This window comes from Camelus bactrianus, chromosome 33, assembly GCF_048773025.1.
Source record: "Camelus bactrianus isolate YW-2024 breed Bactrian camel chromosome 33, ASM4877302v1, whole genome shotgun sequence".
NCBI classification, from domain to species: domain Eukaryota; kingdom Metazoa; phylum Chordata; class Mammalia; order Artiodactyla; family Camelidae; genus Camelus; species Camelus bactrianus.
Genome location: NC_133571.1, coordinates 18,027,107 through 18,047,487, shown reverse-complemented (window position 1 = coordinate 18,047,487; position 20,381 = coordinate 18,027,107). Strand labels below are relative to the sequence as shown.

The following is a 20,381-nucleotide window of genomic DNA, read 5'->3' as shown; positions in this document are numbered from 1 at the left end:
CCGGGAAGCTTGTGTGGTAGTAGAAGGCTGAAAACCAGTCCTGTCCTAGGTTTGCTAGGGATTGACCTCTTCATCACAAACGAGTCATGTTGGTGGCAGCAGGACAGAGCTCCAGTAAGACATATCGGTGCAAGAAGCCTGGAAAGACCTTGGCAAGGCTGTAGTTGGGACAGATTGGGGCGTCTGCCTGCTCAGAAGAGAGAGCCATACGGAGCACATCACACCTGTGCGACACAATCTGTACTAGCTGCCCACTGTTTCCAAAACAGTGGTTTTTCTGCTCTAGGTGAATTATAGTTTAGTATATTGATGTCTGACTATTGCTGGTATAAAAATAAAATAGAGAACATTTGGTTCTGGGCTTAATTGACCTCTCAGGAGTGGGAGTAGCAGACTCCATTGGTTGTGCTTTTGAGATGAGTGAACATGCCCCCTTTCACTGACGCCTGAGGGTTTGGACGGTTCCGCTGGGCTCTGAGCAACCCTTCCTGGTCGGGGCCTTTCCCAGTCTCCTGCTGTGCGTCTGGACTTCTGTACTCAGCTCTTGCTGATTGGGAAGAACTTAGCACAGTGTCTGGCCAGAGTAGGCACTTGGCGAGTATTTTTATAATTACTATTTTTCCTGGCTGGTACAGTAACTTCAGGATGGCCACTTCCAGTTCTTGCCATTCTTCCCTTTGAATTTACGTTGATCTGAGGGGCACAAACTGTGAATCAGTTCATATTCTTCGGCATTATGCCAAGAATATTTATTTTAAAAATGATCGTCTCTCTTATCTATTTTCTCACTCTCATTTCTTCAACTTTGTTTCTGTTGTTTGGTTCTCCTAGGCATAATTTTGCCACTTTGAAGACTCTTAAGTTTCTGAATATGCTGTTGGCAGTGGTGGTGGTGTGAGTGGGTGAGAGGTAGGAAGGTGGCAGGGGGGTGGTTCCTAAGGAATATGCTGTGAATGTCTGAAATAAGGTCTTGGATAGCTTTTCATCTCCCTAATTGAGTTCGAAAACCTTAGGTCTGGTAAATAACTCTGTGAAAGTAATTAATTGGGCGAACCTAAATATCTTCTTCAAAGAGAGATTAATTTATACGCCTCCCACAGTTCTTTATGGGTCAGTTTCTCCACTCACGTGTTTAACTGTTGATAGGAGAACCCAGAGTCATGGTAGCATTAAGCTTTGAAAGCGACGTGGGGAAGAGTTGGGGGGATGGATGACAAGGATGATACATCAAGTAAGCGGAAGTTTGAGATTATAAATGATTTTCTCTAACCTGTGTTCACATTTGATTGGATAATTACAAGTTAGTTTGGGGAGCGCTGTGTAAATCTATTAGATTATGATTATGTTAATATTGACAGTTGGATAGTATAGTAAAATTTCTCTTTTATGTATTTTTTTTTATTAAACTTCCTTGAATTCTAATCTCTGTATATGTTTGTTTATCCTCATTTAAAACTATAATTGGGTGACTTCTTTTTCTTGCAAATGGTTCAGTTAAAAGTAAGGAGGGATGAAGGGGAGGGTATAGCTCAGTGGTAGAACATGTGCTTAGCGTGTGCGAGGTCCTGGGTTCAATCACCAGTACCTCCATTAAAAAAATAAATAGATAAACTTAATAACCCCCGCAAATTAAAAAAAAGTGTTTTTTTTTTAAATGAGGGATTGGTATGGATTAAAGATAGCTGCTTTTGTTATTTTTATACATTTGTCCGAAATTTGGCCAATCTTCATAGTTTTGAATTCAATTCATCACAGAAACTAGGAGTAGCCACAAATGAGTCTGATGCACAGCAGGACTGGGCTTTAATTTCATTTTGGTTAATTGATTGACTAATTCCTTAGTGCCTTGTTATTGTTTCAGCGCACTCTAATAGTTGGACGGTGGTACTGGATCCTATGAGGCCTGGTGGACCTTATGAACTGACGGCACAACAGACTTTTGAGAGAATGAACTTCACCCTGAGAGTTCAAAATGTCTTATTTGGAGATGTCTGGCTTTGCAGTGGACAGAGTAACATGCAGATGACAGTTTCACAGGTAATTTGCTGAGTCTCAGTGATAATGCTGATAAAAAGAAAAAGGAGGAGGAGGAGGAGGAAGGGGACAAGGAGGAGGAGATAGAAACCTCCTTTTTCTGCCATGTGCCAAGATCTGTTCCAAGGGCTTTCTTTGCACGCATTAATTAATTAGATGTAACAACTTTATGGGGTCGGCAGTGTTATTCATATCACAGATGAGGAAACTGCCCCAGCTGAGGTTAAGTTCCCTGCCTAAGGTCACAGCGTTAATAGTGGACCCCGGACATGAATGCGAGCCCAGAGCCTGCTTTCTTAGTCACGGCTAGTGTGCTGTCAGTGTGCAGGGCACTGTTTTCTCACCTTCCTGGGCTAAAGGCAGAGGCTAGAGAACATCTGATGGTGATGGAGACTTCGTATCAAATTGAAGGCAAAGTAGATTACTCTTCCTCTTGGTTGGTCTTAGAAGATGAGCTTCTGGAGAGAGCCTAGGGAATGCAAACAATTAGATTTTGTTTTAATGCTGAGCAGCTAACATACCCTGTCTTTTGTTGTCATGGAGATTAAAAAATTGAGACTGAATGTTGGCTTTGCCTCTTACTAGTTATATGGCTTGGAGTAAATCACTTGGTGTTTATGAGACTGTTTTTAAAACATGATTTTTAAAAATTGTGGTTAAAATGGATGTAACATAGTATTTATCATTTCAACCACTGGTAAGCATACAATTTGGTGGCATGAAATAAATTCACAATGCTGTGTGTACCCATCACCACTGGCTATACTCAAAACTTTTTCATCATCCCTAACATTTTCTCTGTACCCACTAAACCATAAATCCATTATTGCCTTTCCTCCAACCACTGGTAGTCTCTATTCTGCTTTTTCTGTGAATCTGCCTTTTCTAGGTACCTCATATAAATGGAATCAGACAATATTTGTTTTTCCGTGTCTGACTTATCTTACAGAGCATATGCTTTCAAGGTCTATCCATGCAGCATGTCAAAATTTTATGCTTTTATGTTTGGATTGTATTCCATTGTATATGTCACATTTTGTTCATCCATTCATTTGTTGATGAAAATCTCGGTTGTTTCCACCTTTTGGCTATTGTGAGTAATGCTGCTGTGAACACTGATGTATAGATGTCTGTTCCAGTTCCTGCTTTCAATTCTTGTGGATATATGGCTGTAAGTGGAATTGCTGGGTCATCTGTTAATTCTATATTTAACTTTTGAGGAACCACCAGACCATTTTCCAGAGGCTGCACCAAGTTACATTCCTACCAGCAATAGGCAAAGCTTCCAATTTCACTGGATCCTCACTAATGTGTTACTTGCTGTTTTCTTGATTGTAGCCATACTAGTAGGTGCAAAGTAGTATCTGAATGTGGTTTTGATTTGCATTTCTCTAATGACTAGTGATGCTGAGTATTATTTTGTGTACTTGTTGGCCATTTGTGTATCTTCTTTGGAAGAATGTTTGTTCAAGCCCTTTGCTTATTTTTGAATTGAGTTGTTTATTGTTAAATTGTATAAATTATTTTTATCTTCTAGGTATTAATTGCTTGCTAGATACATGATTTGTAAATATTTTCTCTCACTCTGTAGTTTGTCATTTCAGTTTTTAAAGAGTGTCCTTTGATACATAAAAGTTCTTAATTTTTATGAAGTTCTGTTTATCTATTTTTTCTTTTGTTGTCTAGGCTTTTAGTGTCATCTTGAAATTTTTACCAAATCCAATGATGTGAAGATTTTCCCCAATGTTTCTTTTAAGAGATTTATAGTTTTAGCTCTTAAGTTAAGGTCTTTGATCCTTTTTGATCAATTTTTGTGTGTAGTGTATGTAAGGTGAGAGTCTAATTTCATCCTGTTGCAAGTGGATATCCAGTTCTCCCAGCACCATTTGTTGAAAAGACTGTCCTTCCCCTACTGAATGATCTTTGTACTTTTTTCAAAAATCTGTTGCTCATATATATGAGGGTTTATTTCTGGGCTTTCTATTCTATTCCTTTGGTCTATATATCTCTCCTTATGGCAGTACTATACTGTTTTAATTACTGTAGCTTTGTAGTCAGTTTCAAAGTTGGGAAGTGTGAGTCCTTCAACTTTATTCCTCTTTTTCAATATTGTTTTGGCTATTAAAGATCCCTTGTAATTCTGTATGAATGTGAGGATATGATTTTCCCTTTCTGCGAAAAAAGTTGTTGGAATTTTTGATAGACATTGTATTGAATTTGTAGATTGCTTTGGCTAGTATTGACATTTTAACAATGTTAAGCCTTCCTATCAATGAACATGGGATGTCTTTCCATTACTTTAGATCTTTAATTGTTTTTAGTAAAGTTTTATAGTTTTCAGTGTACAAGTCTTTTACCTACTTGGCTAGATTTATTCCTAAGTATTTAATTCTTTTAGGTGCTGTTATAAATAGTATTTCTTTCTTAATTTCCTTTGAGGATTGTTCACTGCTGATGTATAGAAACAAATGATTTTTGCATGTTGACCTTGTATCCTGAAACTTTGCTGAATTTGTTTATTAGCTCTAGTAGCTTTCTTGTAGATTCTTCGGGATTTTCTATGTATAGGAGCATATCATCTGCAGTTGGAGATAGTTTTACCTCTTTCTTTGCCATTTGGATGCCTTTTATTTCTTTTTTCTTGTCTAGCAGCTCTGGCTGGAACTTCCAGTACAATGTTGAATAGCAGTGCTGAAAGTGGACATCCTTGTCTTGTTCCTGGTCTTAGGGAGAAAGCTTTCAGTCTTTCTATGATGTTATCTGCAGGCTTTTCATAAATACTTTTTATCGCATTGAGGAATTTTCCTTCTATTCCTAGTTGTCTTAGAGTTTTTATCATGAAAGTTTGTTGAATTTTGTCAAATGTCTGAGGCTTAGTTTTAATAACTATACTACAACAGTGATGATATCTGACTTAATTTACAGGACTATTACAAAGGTTAAATTATTTTGTTTATCTCTAAAAGGCCCTTATAAATTGAAAAGTGGTGTCTGAATATAAGATGTCATTATTCTCTTAAACTTTTTATTGTAAAAAAATCAAACACACAAAAGTTAAGAGACTTATAAATACCTATATACCCATCACCTAGATTGACAGTTGTTAGTATTTTGCCATATTTGGTTTACCTATTTTGTTGTTGTTTTTGTTGTTGAACTACCTCAGGGTAAGCTGCAGACATCTTGATACTTCAACTGGGTGTCATATGTCAACTTGATACAGATATATTCATATATGAAATCTATCTATCTATCAAATTTTCTTTACACAGAAAGAAGGGTAATAGGCCAGTGATGACTCTTTTTGCTCTACTTTTTCATAGTCTAGGATTTCTTCTGTTAGTGTCAGTTTTTTTCTGTTTTAGTCATGACCTTTGAAGATTAACTTTTCTTAAATTTTGAGACTAGCATTTTTTTTCTCCTTTGTTATAACTATAGAGAGGCTTCACTGGGCTCTTTTATCCCGATAGAATGTCAGGAGGAAGAGCACTGTATAGGCTCCTAGGTGGGGTTGGGGCATATGCAGTACATGGAGAATCAAGAGAGACAGAACAGGGGAATGCTGCCCTGCCAATATGTCATATGTTGGTCAGTGAGGAAACTCATCTGGAGATGTTCCTGTCTCCATTGCTGTTAGAGGATAGGGCCCCTCTGACAGACTACAAGTGAGGTCTCTTAAGTAAAGCTGGATAAAAAGGACACTGAAAAAGTTACCAAGGGAACAAGCTTCTTGCTTGTTTACTGCTATCCTAGCAAGACAGCAGTGGTAGAATAAAAGGCTTGGTGCTGCATGGGGATCAAGTCTACTTTCTAATTGAACACAAAAACGGTCTAGAATAAAGAGAGTGGATTTCTGGAGAGGGTTTGATGGGGTTATTGCTTTGGGCCTCAGAATTGCCATTGCTTTGTTTTGTGGAAGCTATCTGATTTAAAAATAAAATAAGGGAGACCATTGCTGTTTCATTTGTATTAGGATCATGGTTGAACAGTAGCAAGTTCATAGACATATGTAAAGAATGGCAGCTTGAAAAATAATGCTGAAAGATTAGTAAATATTTTTTACTCCATATCAGAGCTCCTGAGGAGTTAGTATGAGTTAAGTTCTTGGCACATTTGAAATGGGCATTATTTTTGCTTGTCTGTATTTTCTGATTTTTCTATAATAAGCATGAAATAATTAATTTTTAAGAGAAATTTATAAAAAACAAGAAATTGATATTCACTTAACTGATATCTTAAATATCAAAGGTCAGTTTACAATAGAGAGGTGCATTATGTAAATAAGAATCTTAGGAATAAATTATTTAATTTGCACTATTGATCAGAACTAACATGTTCTGTATACTTTAATGCGCACTTTCATTTGTTCCCTTTAATGGGTTTCTATGCCTTATAGTTTCTTCTTTTTTTCTTTTTCTTTGTTTAACCAATTACTAAATAGTACTAGTAAAAAGATTCTGTTCTGGACATACCTGCTTCATTTCATTATTAGTTTTTGAATTTAAAATCTAAATTCTTGCATTTATGTCTTCCTAACCAAAATGTTAGTCTTGCTCCCTGCCCTACAAATATATGGAAACCTCTTTAATTTAAATGTTTATTAAACTGGACTTTAACTGGGCTCCCTTTTAACATAAGTGAATAGAAGCAAAATTGCAATTTTATCTCATGATAGAAAGCATGGTTTTATATAGAAGTGGGATTGCTGTTAACTCATTAAGGAAAACAGTATTTTCCTTAATGCTTTAATTGCAGCTCCCTGTTTGCACAGGAAGGCATGGACCAGATCTGTTTGTCTCTATACAGTCAGGTTCTCAGTAGCAGTCTGTGCCAGGGGATCTCATCCCACTTTCTGTCAAGCTAAATCAGATTTTGATTATTAAGACTGAACACATTCTTTCTGCCTAGAATTTACTCTTAAGCATCTTCTATATTAAACTAAGGCTACAAGCTCTGAGATACAGGGAAATGGAAAAAAAGGCTCCATCTGAAGTGGCCAAGTGTTAATTTTTTATTTTTTTGTTTTAAGTCATGCACTTGGTCTGCAAGACAGCATTTTAGCGGCTGACAGTACCAAAAGCCAATTTTCTAGTCTCTTAACCCCCTGTAGAACTTTATATTTTGATCAAAAGGATACTTCACACGACTCCTCCTTCATTCCTTTGCTCCTTTTCCCCTGAAGACCCCCAGCGCGTGTGCACGCGCGCGCACGCACAGACCCACACACACACACACACACACACACACAGAGTGTCTCTCTCTTTCTCCTTCCCTCCTTCCATGTGACTTTTCTGAAGAGAGAAGATTTTCACTATAACCAACCACTCTTCAGTCACATGAAGAAAATGGCAGATTGTGTGCCCATCTTGCTGTTAGGGTAAAGTGGAATTTTAAAATCGAGTGTTATTTATAACACTGAGTGAGATGTTTATAAAAGGAGGAAAGTCTAAATGTTCATCTGTCGCCTCCCAAGTCAGGGTATGTCTTAAGACTTGGATATTTCTAGTTAGGCTCAGAAGAAGATGTCCAATGTTAAACAGGAAACCCATTTTCTGACATCTCAGCAATCCCCACGTTCCTACTTTACAAATAGGGAAATTGAAATCCAGAAGAGAAAGGCTGGCACCACATCACAAGAAAAGATCCACAGGAGTTATGATGACTGGCTTATTTATAGTTATTCTCTCAACTTTAAAACTGTGATGTTGTTCTGTAGTAGAAGGTAAAGTAATGTAAAGGATCCAAATTCTTCTAAGGAGACTTTCCGTGTGTCCTTCAGTGCATGCACGTCTCACACACACACGCACACGCACACGCACACACCCCCCTCTCACCCACGCCTTGCCCCCCCATGCTGACCTCGTGCCAAGATTCTCTGAGGAAATAGATTCTTGACGTTTCTTCATTAATTCAAGAATGTGGCATAAAGGTTACAAAATGAACACCAGTGAGCAGCTGCTTTGATGGTGAACCGCGGGGTCCCCAGAGAGGCGCTGGGCCGCTCCCGTCCCGGCAGCCTTAATGACTTCAAATACCTTGGTATTCATTTACATCCTCATTTCAATACTTGGTAGAAAAATAATTACACTGAGGTGTTTGATGAGATGAAATTTGATCTCAGCAGATGGAGTAAGGCTTCCCCTTTCATCAGCAGGGAAACCAAGTGTCATTTAAATGAAAATCTTCCTGAAATCTCTTTATTCCTAAGTTTGCTGCCAATATCCCTGGGGAACGGCTTCCATCAAAAAGGCCTGGTGATAGTGGGAAAGGGCACCAGCTTCAGAAGTAATTGCCATCATGTACAGCAAGTATTTCCCCCCCAACCCCACCCCCAACCCCATTTTTGCTAACACTTTCTGTGGCTTTCAAGTTTTGGCTTGAAATAAGACACAAATGTGAGTTTGAAAATGGAAATTTTCCAGCCAATGCTTTGGATCCAGTTCTGTGTGCTGGTAACAACAGAGGAGGACGCCAAGTCCCCTCACCCCTCCCTCCCATCCTGTTGGCCTTGCGATAGTTTGCAGTGTTAGCAGCGGGTCTAAAAGACAAGAGGCATGTTCACCACGCTGCCAGGAGGCACTGGAGCTCCCCGTCGGTGCAGAAGCTAGTGTGGGTGGAGAGAGGGAAAGCAGTTTCATCCACTGTTTCCATGGAAGCAACATACGATCCTTAGCGCTTGGTGCAGAACTGAATTTCAAGGGAGGCGACTTTTTACAGGTACCTGCTGCTGAAAAATAATTTCCCTGCCAAAATATACTGAGTGCATTAGCCTGTTCTTACTCTTTGATGTTTATTTTACATGAAATGTGCCAGGCAAGAGCCTGGATGAGCAGCGCTGGACTTCCATGGAATTTTCCGAGACCGTGTGTGGAAGACCAGTCACCCTACCAGGCTGGTGCTGCGGTTACCCGGGGAGCATTTCAGGCTGCGGCCCCCACTGTGACCAAAAGAGCTGTTTCATTTGCATCTGGCCAGCCTGTTGGCCGCAGCAGGCTCAGTGGCCAGTCAAAAGACAATTCCAGGGGCAGCGCGTTTCAATGAAAGGCTCCGTAGGGGCACCCTGGCTGCTCAACGTTTCCCTTACACTGTGGGCCGGAGGGCCAGCTGCATTCTCTGTGGCGGGTGCGGGGGGGGGGGGGGGACGCCAGCCAGCTGCACACTCTGTGGCCAGCGGCCAATGGAAAGCGTCCCAGTGTCCCTCCTCTCGCTGTGGCAGTCCTGGCTCAGCTGGAGCTCTCGTTCCCTGAGGCCAAGGGTAACTGGGCTGCTCCAGGCTCCTGTTAGCCCTTTGTTTGGGGAAGACCAGACTGTCCAGGGGGATCGAGAGAAGACCAGAGAAGACAAACACTAATAAAAAGGGAAAACTATATATTTATGATAACCTTGTTTTTAAAATAAAGAGAAACATAACCGCTGAAACATTAGGATTGAAGGAAGCAGCACTTCTGTGTAAGAGCACAGCAGAGTGAGGCTTTATCGGACGGACGGAGAAGACACACATCCGCGTCCGGCCTGAGGCCACTCCTGTCACGCTCTTGGCAACTGATGAGGTTTCATAAAGTGGTTTGGGCAAAAGTGATGTGTCTTTGGATGGACCCTTTCCTTTGTCTAGTTTCTTGGGATTATTCTTAGCCTGAACACCACCTTCCAAAGTGCCATGCTCCTTGCTTTTCCTTGGTGCTTTGCCGGGACCGAGATGAGAAGGTCAGCATTTGCCGACTGATTTCAGTGTGTTTCAGGAGCTCAGCAGTCATTTCTCAGAGGCATTTCTTTTGAATAAACTTCTCTTACGGGGTGTGGATTACACAAACCTACCTCCCCAGGCCCTTTTTGGCTCCCTTAAAAAAAAAAAAGTTAATGCCGTGGCTTTCTGTTGTCAGATACTTTTTCTGAATGGAAGTATTTCTGTTGGAAGGTATCGGCCTTCTTCAGCCTAAACCCAGCCCACAGCTCCTCTCACCTAATACAGACCCACTCTTTGAGATCTCAGATTTCGGTGTATCCCCACCCTTGGGGACGTGATTTCCCGTGGCCTCTGTAGGACAAGGTGGATCCAGGCGGCCCAGAGCAGCCCATCGCTGGTTTTGGTATACTCGGGACTCCGAAGGAGCTCAGGTGCTGGTATTGTTTTCTAGGAGGCAGTGGGATCGCCAGCCACCCACTAGGCTGGTGTAAGAAATGACATTCCCATTTCTTTTCTAGATAGTTAATGCCACAAGTGAGCTGCTGAACACTGCAGCCTATCAGTCGGTGCGCATCCTCTCTGTGTCTCTCAGCCAGGCTGAGGAGGAGCTGGAGGACCTTCGTAAGGTTGACCTGCCGTGGTCTAAGCCCACCTCGGGTAAGTGGTCACCGGAACGTGGGCCAGCCGGGGCCCTGCGTGGAATCTGAGACCCCACATTTGGTTCTGACCTGTTTATCATGATTACCCATCCTTTCATTCGTTTCTTATTGACGTCCCCCCATTCCTCGTGGCACCTGTTGTGCGTTTCTTCCCGAGACCCCACAGTGAACCTTGCCCCTCGTTCTGGGCAGAGGACTCTTCCTCCAACTTCACTGGCCACGTCCTGGCCGCTCAGCCAGCATCTCTTCAGCCCTGACGCTCTCTTCTCCTCTGGTCTTTCTTTCTTTGTTTCCATGTCTGAGCACAGCCGACTGTTGCCTTTCAGGGCTGCCTCTGATGCGGGCTCCTCCCTCCTCCAGGGCCTTTTCTTCTCCCCCAGGCTCTGTGCTTTCACCCCACTGCTGTTTTGCACCAAGTCTATATTTCAGGCCGACTCTGCGGCAGGCTGTGTCCTGGGCCGCGAGGATGCAGCAGGGAGCAAGACAGACGCGGCCCCTGCTCTCAGGGCTTACTTAGCTTTGTATTGGGACAAACCCAGTGGAACAAACAAATGCCCACTCCTGGTACCTCACCTGTCTCCTTTGCTTCATTAAACCTTTTAGATCATCTTTTCATTCTTTCACTGCCTTCCCCCGTGTTCACTCTCTAATCCTTTATAATCTGCCTTCTGCGTCCCCCCAACAGCTTGTTCCCTGAGCGCGACCACCGCTTCTAGGACCTGCTCTTCCCTCTGCGCTGCGGGGCCCCTCCTTTCCTTCCTTCTCTCCCGTCTTCTCCCTGCCCGTTCCTTTGCTTTCTTCCGTCCCTTCCTCCAGACGTGGTCCCTTGTGCTCTTTCTAGTCCCTTTTCTCTTTCGCCTGTACATGCTTTACCCTGGTAACCTCAGTTGCTCCTACGTTTTCAAGTATTAATTCATTCAACACATATTTGAGTCCTGCCCTGTGCTGGGTGCTGTTCTACGTGCTGGGGATGCAGCCGACAGACATTCACTGCCTCTCTGTTAGCACCAGACATTGGGAAGAGGGACGTGAGTGGGATGGAGCCCTAATGGTTTAGTGGCGTGAGGGACACACGAGGCACAGAGCGTTCTGGGAGCACAGGGAAGGCCAGTTTGCTAGGCTTTTTATGATCTGCCTTTCATTTAAGGTGCTTTCTTTTGCTGTTAAAACACCTTAACACTTGTATGTAACTCTTAAAGCACTAAGCCGCATTTTGCCATATATTTTACTCAGCTGAACATCTGTTTCGTTCTGTAGAACATAAGACCTCTGAGGAGAGGTTCCGTGTCTCTCCGTGTCTCTGTAATTACTGTGCCCCCGTCACCTGCAAGTGCCTGGCACCTGGCAGGTGCTCAGTCGATACTATTGATTTGAAGTTGATTTCAGTTCCCACTATCACACTGTCAGCACTTTGAGTGCCAGGACCATAGTGAGCTTGGCTCCTTCATGAGCCAAACCAGGGACGTCTACATGGTGGCTCTTTAATAGCTGTTGGGTTGGATTAACCCTGTCAGCTGTGTGTGTGCACAGCCCTCTCCACATCTGCTTTCTTCTAACAAGGACGTCGCCCCTTCTGGTCTGTGCTGGTTCCTGAGCTGCATGGACAAGTGAGCTGGGTGATGCTAACACTTAAACACTGGTTTTGGCTTCTGCTGTTTCCCATTTTGGCCAAACTCCTCATCACATGTTTGTCCATGTTTTCATTACCGTCACTATAAAACTGGATATAAAGCTACACAGAAAAAAATATACCTTTCTTCTTGACATGCTCCGCACTGTTTGTTCCCTCCTGCAGAGTTAAGTGGGGTTGGATGCTGGGCAAGAGGAGGGTGGAGATGAGGGTGGTTAGGGGCCAGGGCCCTTTCTGCCCCTCAGCTGTCGAAGAGGAGTGTTAATATTCCTAGAGTCGCAGGAACCTGCATGTGGCGGGGAGCAGCGGGGAGGCCCTGCTTGCCCCGCCAGAGAGCTCTGGCTTTCTGCCAGCGAGACAGTTGCCTCTTAGTCTTATCGTACACTTGGAAAGTCTTAGAAGGGAGTGCAAGGGTGGACTCACACCCATTTTTCTCACCTGAACCCAGCTAGGAGCTGTAGTCTGTATCCATCTACTTTTTCCCTGACTGTTTTTCTGTAACTGTTTCTCTGAACAGAAAACTTAGGCCATGGAGATTTCGAGTACATGTCAGCCGTGTGCTGGCTCTTCGGGCGTCACCTGTACGACACTCTGCAGTATCCCATCGGGCTGATCTCCTCCTCGTGGGGTGGGACACCCATTGAAGCCTGGTCATCTGGAAGGTCACTGAAAGCCTGCGGGGTCAGCAGGCAAGGGTAAGAAAGCATCCTCCAGCCTGGGAGAAAGCCTGCCAGGAAATCGTGTGAGAGGGAAGGGTCACTGCCTCTGCTGGGGAGTGAAGTACGCGTTGAATGTCCAGACTTGTACTCAGTGCGTGCAACTTATTCCACAAACACGTCAGGTATTATTTTCTCTGTTATCACCACCAGGATCATCTGAGAATATGTCAAGAAGTGGTTATAGCCCTTTTCCTTAGAAATAGTCATCGCTGATCCGTACTAGAGGCTTTCTGTATGCCAGGCGCTGTGATAAGCACTTCTTATGTATTAGCTCACTTAATACAATGCCTCCTTGAGGTGTGGGTACTATTAACATATGATGGGGTCAAGGTACAAAGTCTGAGAGAGGCTTAGTAACTTGCTCCTGGACACGACTCGTCAGTGATAACGTCTGGTGTCAGTTCTGTGCTCCCAACCACTGTGCTGTGTGGCCTGTAAGAATGGATGGTCACAGGAAGAACAAGTCACATGTAATCAGAGAAACAGAGAAGACTGATGGTGAAGCCGCGCTCAGGAGAAGCTGGGTCAGGAAGAATACTGTGGAGGTGGAGGTGGAGAAAAGGCTAGTTAATAAAATCCTGACACTGGCGTTAACACAGAGGTTGACGATCTGTGAACTGCTTTCACAGACCGTGTCGGTTCCGGGGGGCCCCTGGGAAGAGCGTGGACTTGAGCTCTTGGTATATCTTGGGCAAAGGCCCGCCTGTCGGGAAGTGAGGACGTCCAACTTTGAACAGAAATACTTGCCATCGATAGAGTTGGCGGAATCTAAAGCCAGGCTTCCCAGGTCTCTGGGGACATGGAAGGGACAATTCCAAGGCTGTGGGGAAGTGGGCATTCTCACACACAGCTGCTACAAGTGTAAATTCATGCAAGTATCCCATAGAGGCAATTTAGGGATACGTTCAGAGTCTTTCAGAAATGTACCTTTGACTTGGCAATTTTATTTCTGGGCATTTATCTTAAGGAAATAATTAGGCTTGTGTGTAATGATTTAGCTCCAAGGAAGATAATCATGGCATTGCTTATAAAAGCCAAGAGCTTAAAACAATCCAAGCGTCCATCCTTTGAGTACTAGTTAAATGAATGTATTGCCAGTGTGATAGACTCTTTGCACAACTCTCCCCCTCTCTGGTTTTCATCACCTTATCTGGAAATAGGGATGGCCCATGCTGATTGATACACTTACCCTGAGAAGAACCTGCAGCAAAATTCAAAGGCCGTTCCCATGTTTTCATGTGAAACAGAGGGGTTCAGTTTAACTCTGTGTTGCTGTCGTCAAGACTTCTCCCCACGTGAAAGCTGGACAGACGCCCAGCTTAGGGACCCTCGTGTGATCAGTCCCTAGCTCTCTCCTGACCTTGTGCATCTTACTGATTTCAGGTTCCTTCCGTCTGATTTTGTCACTGGTCCCAGTAAACATTCTGTTCTCTGGAACGCCATGATCCATCCACTCCATAACATGACTCTGAAAGGGGTGATATGGTACCAGGGTGAGTGTTCAATTTGCTCTTTTTTCATTGGATCAGTTAACTTTTGCTGTGTAACAAGCCAGCCCAGAACTCAGTGATTTAAAACAATAATAGTTTTATTTAGCTCCCTGTTCTCTGGCTTAGCAGGGTAATTTTTCTTTCTGGGCTGCTTTGGCTAATTTCTGCTGGGATCATTTATGTGTCTTTGGCCACCTGGTGGGTCATCTGGAGGCTGGATGACCTCGGATGGCCTCTCACTCACCTCTGCTGCCTGGGGCTGTCTGTCTGCTGGGGCCTCACAGTCCTCACATGGCCTCGCGTCCCTCAGCAGGCTGCTCAGACTTGCTTGTCAATTACACAGCAGCTTCAGGGTCCCAGGTGTGTCACAAGGGGACAAACTCCAAAGCTAAATTGCTTTTTGAACCTCTGCTTGTGTTGCATTTGCTGGGCCCCATCAGTCTGAGCAAGGACAAGGCCAGTCTAGAGAGCCCACGGGAAGGCCCACCACCTGAGGGCGTGGATGGAGACGGGGGAGTCACGTGGGGCCATTTCCGCGTCTTCTCCAATCTTCTCTCACAGTTTGGACTGTTTTTAGGGGAGTCCAATGTCAATCTTAACAGGGACTTGTACAATTGTACGTTCCCTGCACTCATTGAAGACTGGCGCCAAACCTTCCACCGTGGCTCCCAGGGGCAGACAGAGCGCTTCTTCCCGTTTGGATTTGTCCAGGTACGTGCTGAGAGGAGGACGCGCGGGCAGCGGTGTGCCGAGGCCCTGTTGGGGTCTCTTCCCGGGAGTCCCCGTTCCGTCTCAGTTCACCAATGGGACAGTGGAATCTTTAAAAAGTTAATAAGTAACTAATATTTATTCTTATTAAAAAGAATTACATGTTCATTAAAGAAGTATTTTAAAAAAGGAAAAAAAAAAAAGCTATTTATAATTCCACCATCCAGAAATAAGCAGACCTCTTCTGCTTAGGTGGTTTTGAAATAGGATGCACGTCCTAAGCCCGTGCTGTGGCTCGCCTTTTCTCTTACTGTGAGCATGTGTCGTATTGTGAACATTTTTTCATGCTGGTAGATGTTCGTTTTCTGCACAATTTATGATTGGAGAGTATTCTGAAACATGGTAGTATTGTAATTTATTTAACTAGTCCTCCATAGATGGGCACTTAGGTTGCTTTAAACATTTAGCTTTTATAAGCAGTCATGTTTATTTTCTTTGTAGCTAAATCATTACACACATGCTTAATTCTTTCCATCAGATAAATTCCTAGAAATGAAACTACCAAGTTAAATTGCACACTTTTTAAGGCTTTGAACACATCCCCAGATTTCTTTGTGGAAACCTACTAATTTGTATACTTTTATACTCTTAGCACCATGTGTGAGAATGACCACTTCCCAGCACTTCGTGTTACCTCTCCCGGCCCTTAGCATGAACCTAGCTCTCACTCATGCCCAGCTCACTGCGCATGCTTTTTGACTGGACCAATCTTTCTCTTCCATACTCTCCTAGCTAAGTTTTAATCCTCTGGGCCTCGGCCTGGGTGTCAGTTGGGAAGCCTTTTGTGACTATCCAGAGTCTGGATTTGGTACCCCTGACCCCATGTGGGTGATTTCTTAGCACCTTCTGCTTTTCCTTTTTGCTTGCATGTAGGTTGTGCAAATAACCGTCTTTTCCTGGATCACATTTATATTCCGATGACCTAACTGATCAGCAGTTACTGGATATGGCTTAACACACAAATGAAAAAATATAGCAAGAGAAGCCATACTTTTAATTAGTGGTACCTAGTCAGGACTCAGCTCTTAGCCTTGCCTAAAGGGAATAAACATATTTAACCAAGTTCATAACTGCCTTGCCTCACCTGTTCATGTGAGCCCTCCAAGGCCTAGGCTCTCTAGCAGGGTGGTAGCCCTGACTTTTCTGGAACATAGGACATTAAGCAAGTCAGATGTTATAAAAACAAGGCCCAACTTACAACACAAAAACACAGTAGGCTTTCATATTTGAATTGGATGTACCTACTTCCAGGCATCTGCCTCTGCCTGTCTCACACTCCCTCTCCCCATCTTCCTGTCTCCTCGGCCTTGTCCTATTTCATGTACCTTTTTTTGGATAAAGATTTTGATAGACCTTCTTTCCACTTACAATTACTTTACAGTCATTTTCTTTCTTTCTTACATTTGTTTTGATTTTGAACGAGATTATTCTGCTCATTATTTTCAAAATAGCAACCCTGTCCCCAGTCCTGTATTACTGTGGTGGAAACTACATTTTGTCTTTTGAGAGTTTTTTTTTTTGCCTCTCAGCCTATGTATGTGGTCATTTGAATGTGACTTCAGTCAGTTCAAACCAAGAATATGTTGAATGCTTAACATATACCGCAAACTGTGTGAGGTGCTAGAAAAACGACCTGAATCCAAGAGACCGGGTTCCTGCACTTCTGCCTTGTGGTTCAGTAGAAGGACCTTAGCCTTGGGCATTGACCTCATCATCATCTACAGTAGGCTGATTGTGGAAAACTGGGAATATAAATGTGTGACTTCAGAGGGAAATAGTCAGGTAGGTAACATAATGGTTCAGAGCACGGTCTGGGGCTTGTCTAGCCTGGATTCGAATCCCAGCTCTGACTCTTCTTTAGCTGTGTGGTTTTGAACAAGATATTGAACTGCTTTGTTATTTTAATTTTTACATGAGTTAACCCATGGAAGGCCTGGCCTATGTTAGATAATGTCAGTGTTTATTAACGAGAGAAGTCAGAAAATCTGCAGGGACCGTTGGTCTGTAAGGAAAGATGAACTGGCTTGGTGCCAGTGCTGGGTGGGAAATGATGCTTGCAGTGACTGGAGCACAGTTAGAGGTGGGACTCAGGCTCTGTGGGGAGAGCAGGGCAAGGCACGTGTAGCTGTGAGTCCTTAGCAGAGAGGGGACCCGAAGCATGGGGGAGAGAGAAGAGCGGGAGGCCAGGGACTGGAGTCCCAGGAGTAGGCTTTTTAAAGGAGTTTGGAGGAACAGTGGAACACACAGCGGACTACAGACGCTATCGTAAAGTCCTCTAAAGTGGCCACTTTTATATTCTTTGGCTGTTATATGCCTTCAGCAGCAGCAGTGTTTCTACTAATCACTGCAGGGAACTGAACAAGTGCCCTGCTTTATCTCGGATTAGGAAAAACACAGGAATTTCTTTTGGGTATGGAGTATGCTGGCGCCCCCACGTGGCCAGGAGGCAGTAGTGCAGTCGGTGAGAGTGGAGACCGGCCGCAGGAATTCTGAGCCAGCTGCCATTTTAAGACAGCTTCCTTGGCTTGAGTGGCTGTTACTAGCATTTCTCCCTAAGCGCTTCAGGCTGGTCCTCACCGCAGCCCCTTTCTGGTGGCTTTGTTGCAGTGATGCTCAACATGGCGCTGGTTCCACTTTCAGTCTTTGTTGTGTGGGAAAGAAGTGGGGTTACTCACTGGATCTTTTTATTCCCGTTTGCATGAAATTTCATTGTGAAGCTTCAGCGCTTCTTATCATTTCATATGTTAAAGCCAATTTGAATAGGAGATTCTAATAAGAATCAAGTGGTAGAGAGATGTACTCTCAGTGGGAAAAACCACAAAGCCATGTGGAAGAGGGTGCAGCTGTCGGAAGGTATGGAGAACTGGGGCCTTTGATGCAGTTGGCCACACGGTCGGGCAGAGTCCTCTCTGCTTCCCTGCAGTGCTTTGCGCTGTGTCACACACAGAGGTACCAGCTCCTTGTTGCTCTGTAACAGATTCCCCCAAACCTGGGGGCTTACAACATCAACCATTGTGTTTACTCAGGATTCCCTGGGTTGGCCAGGCAGGGCCTGGCTGGGCTGGCTCATCTCTGCTCTGTGACATCAGGCGGGCCTGCAGTTGGAGCTGAAGGATCTAGAATTCACATGACTGGCCCCTCAGCTGGGATGCCTGGGATATTGACTCCTCTCTCTCCTCATGACCTTCCAATTTCTAAGGCTGCTTTCTCTGCATAATTTCTCCAGCAGGGTAGCTGGACTTTTGTTTCACGGCCATCTCACAGTCCCAAGAAAATGAAATCAGAAGGCAGGGCTCTGGACGCCAAGACTCAGAAGCAGCACAACATCACTTCTGCTGCCTTCTGTTCGTCAGAGAAAATCAACAGGCCGAGCGCAGGGCCTGTGGGAGGACAAGCAGGCTGCCTCCTGCTGAGAGGGGTGGCGGGGGTGCATTGCGGCGTGTGGGATGAGAGGCTCGGCCACAAGGGTGAGAGGCTCAGGAAGTGCTTGTAGAATGAGGATATGAACGAATGAATGAAGCAGAAGCAGGGTCTAATTGTGACAAAGACTTTCTTCTGACACAATAAAATTCTGATGCAACAATCTCTGCTTTCTAGTTATCTTCCTATTTGTCTGGTGCAACCTCCGATGACGGATTTCCCGAGATCCGTTGGCATCAAACAGCAGACTTTGGCTCTGTCCCCAACGTAATGATGCCCAGAACTTTCATGGCTGTAGCTATGGATCTCTGTGACAGGGATTCGCCTTTTGGCAGGTGGGTGCTTCCTGGGCTTTGCCTGAACAATAATATATGTTCTTTGTCTGTGGCCTTCGCTCTGCTGTCCACTTGTCGGGGGCAGAGTAAGTGTCCTAAGGATCGGACCTTAGAAGCATGATCTATCCATCATTGATGCTGCGTGTTTAGGAGCCCCCAGCATCTCAGTGCCTTGATGTAACAGAACCTTATTTCTTGCTCACTCTCTGTCTGAAGATGGTCAACAGAGAGGCTCTGCTGTCATAGCCCTTCACAGATCCGGGGCGACAGAGGCCCAGGGCCATCTGTGCTTCCACAGTCAAACTTAGGTCTCATATTGGCAATCAGGTGCTTCTGCCTAAAGCAACACAAGTGGCTTCTGCGCCCACCACATTGGTCAAAGCAAGTCCTGCTCCTGCTCTCCCCGAGGACAGGCCAAAGCCAAAGCCTGTCCTCGGGGAGAGCAGAGACGGAATTCTGTCGTGGGCCCGGAGCGGGAGGACTGGCCTCTTTGTGAATCGCCCCAATGACTACCGCACGCTCGCTGCGGGTACAAGGGGATTTCAGTGTGCGGTGGAGCCCAGCACAGTGTCTGGATTACAGTTGGAGCTTGTATGAATATTTGTTTATTTCTGAGTGAGTGAATGTTTATTGAATGAACGAATAAAACCTGGAGGGGACCAAGTAATGAACAGTTGATTCAGATGAAACACAGGACTTTTAGTGGTTGGAACAGTCTTCTGTGAGCTCTCCCAGGTTAGTTGCAGGGCCCGCCCTCCCCCCACCCCCTTTATTCCTTCCTTCCAAGTCCTCAGTTATTTCCAGGTTTCTGACTCATAGAAGGCCCAGACTCCCATCATGGTTTCCTTCCACCATTTCTCGTAAGTTGACTAGTCACTGATCACGGGCTGTTTAGATTCAGTCAGCTTTATTCTTAAATTCTTAAAGGGTGCTTTGTGTAATGGTTGTTTTTGTTTCTTAAGTCACTGTTGTTGAGCCGAAACCCAAATTCTCCACCGTTCTTCATCTTGCAGCATCCACCCTCGGGATAAGCAGACGGTGGCCTACCGGCTGCACCTGGGGGCGCGAGCCGTGGCTTACGGTGAGAAGTTGACCTTTCAGGGACCGGTGCCTCAGAAGATCGAACTCTTGGCCAGCCAGGGGCTGCTCAACCTCACGTATTCCCAGGAGATCCAGGTGCAGAGGCAGGACAACGAGACATTTGAGGTAAGTGTATTTGGGGTCAGGGTTTCCTCCGCACTGAGGCCCGTCTCTAACTGCAACATTCCTATGAGGCAGGTCTTGGTTCGTGCGGCGCTGAGTTTACCTCCAAGCGACAAATAAACAGCTATTAATTCATTCGCTTGGAGGCAATTTTGACAGACAGAACAATCAAGGAAGGGAAAGTGAGTCCACGTTAGACTGATGTTCCTTGTCTTTTCCCTCCCAGAGCAACTGTCCCAGCTCAGGGCCTGCAGCTTTATCTGTACGTTACCTATTGAAAGGATGCTTGCTCCAGAGTATTTCCCTCATCTTCGGATGTCTTTTCTTTTGTCACACTATCGTAAATTCTGATTTTGAGTTTAGCATCTCCTTTAAGCGGTTTAAGCTTGGTGACTGGTCACTTAGTGTGTTACTGTAATGAAATGCTAGACTTTCTTCC

At 44.4% G+C, this 20,381-nt stretch overlaps 1 protein-coding gene across 2 annotated transcripts in view; it reads left to right on the top strand.

The window, feature by feature from the left end:
• SIAE (sialic acid acetylesterase) overlaps positions 1-20,381 on the top strand; it is a 50,131-nt gene that overhangs the window by 27,726 nt on the left and 2,024 nt on the right. For both annotated transcript variants that reach the window (XM_074357027.1, XM_010961628.3), the window contains exons 3-9: positions 1,862-2,037; positions 10,237-10,375; positions 12,525-12,702; positions 14,110-14,219; positions 14,794-14,927; positions 18,582-18,739; positions 19,753-19,945. In XM_074357027.1, coding sequence (XP_074213128.1) covers positions 1,862-2,037; positions 10,237-10,375; positions 12,525-12,702; positions 14,110-14,219; positions 14,794-14,927; positions 18,582-18,739; positions 19,753-19,945 — 1,088 coding nt within the window. The remainder of the gene's footprint in view (positions 1-1,861; positions 2,038-10,236; positions 10,376-12,524; positions 12,703-14,109; positions 14,220-14,793; positions 14,928-18,581; positions 18,740-19,752; positions 19,946-20,381) is intronic.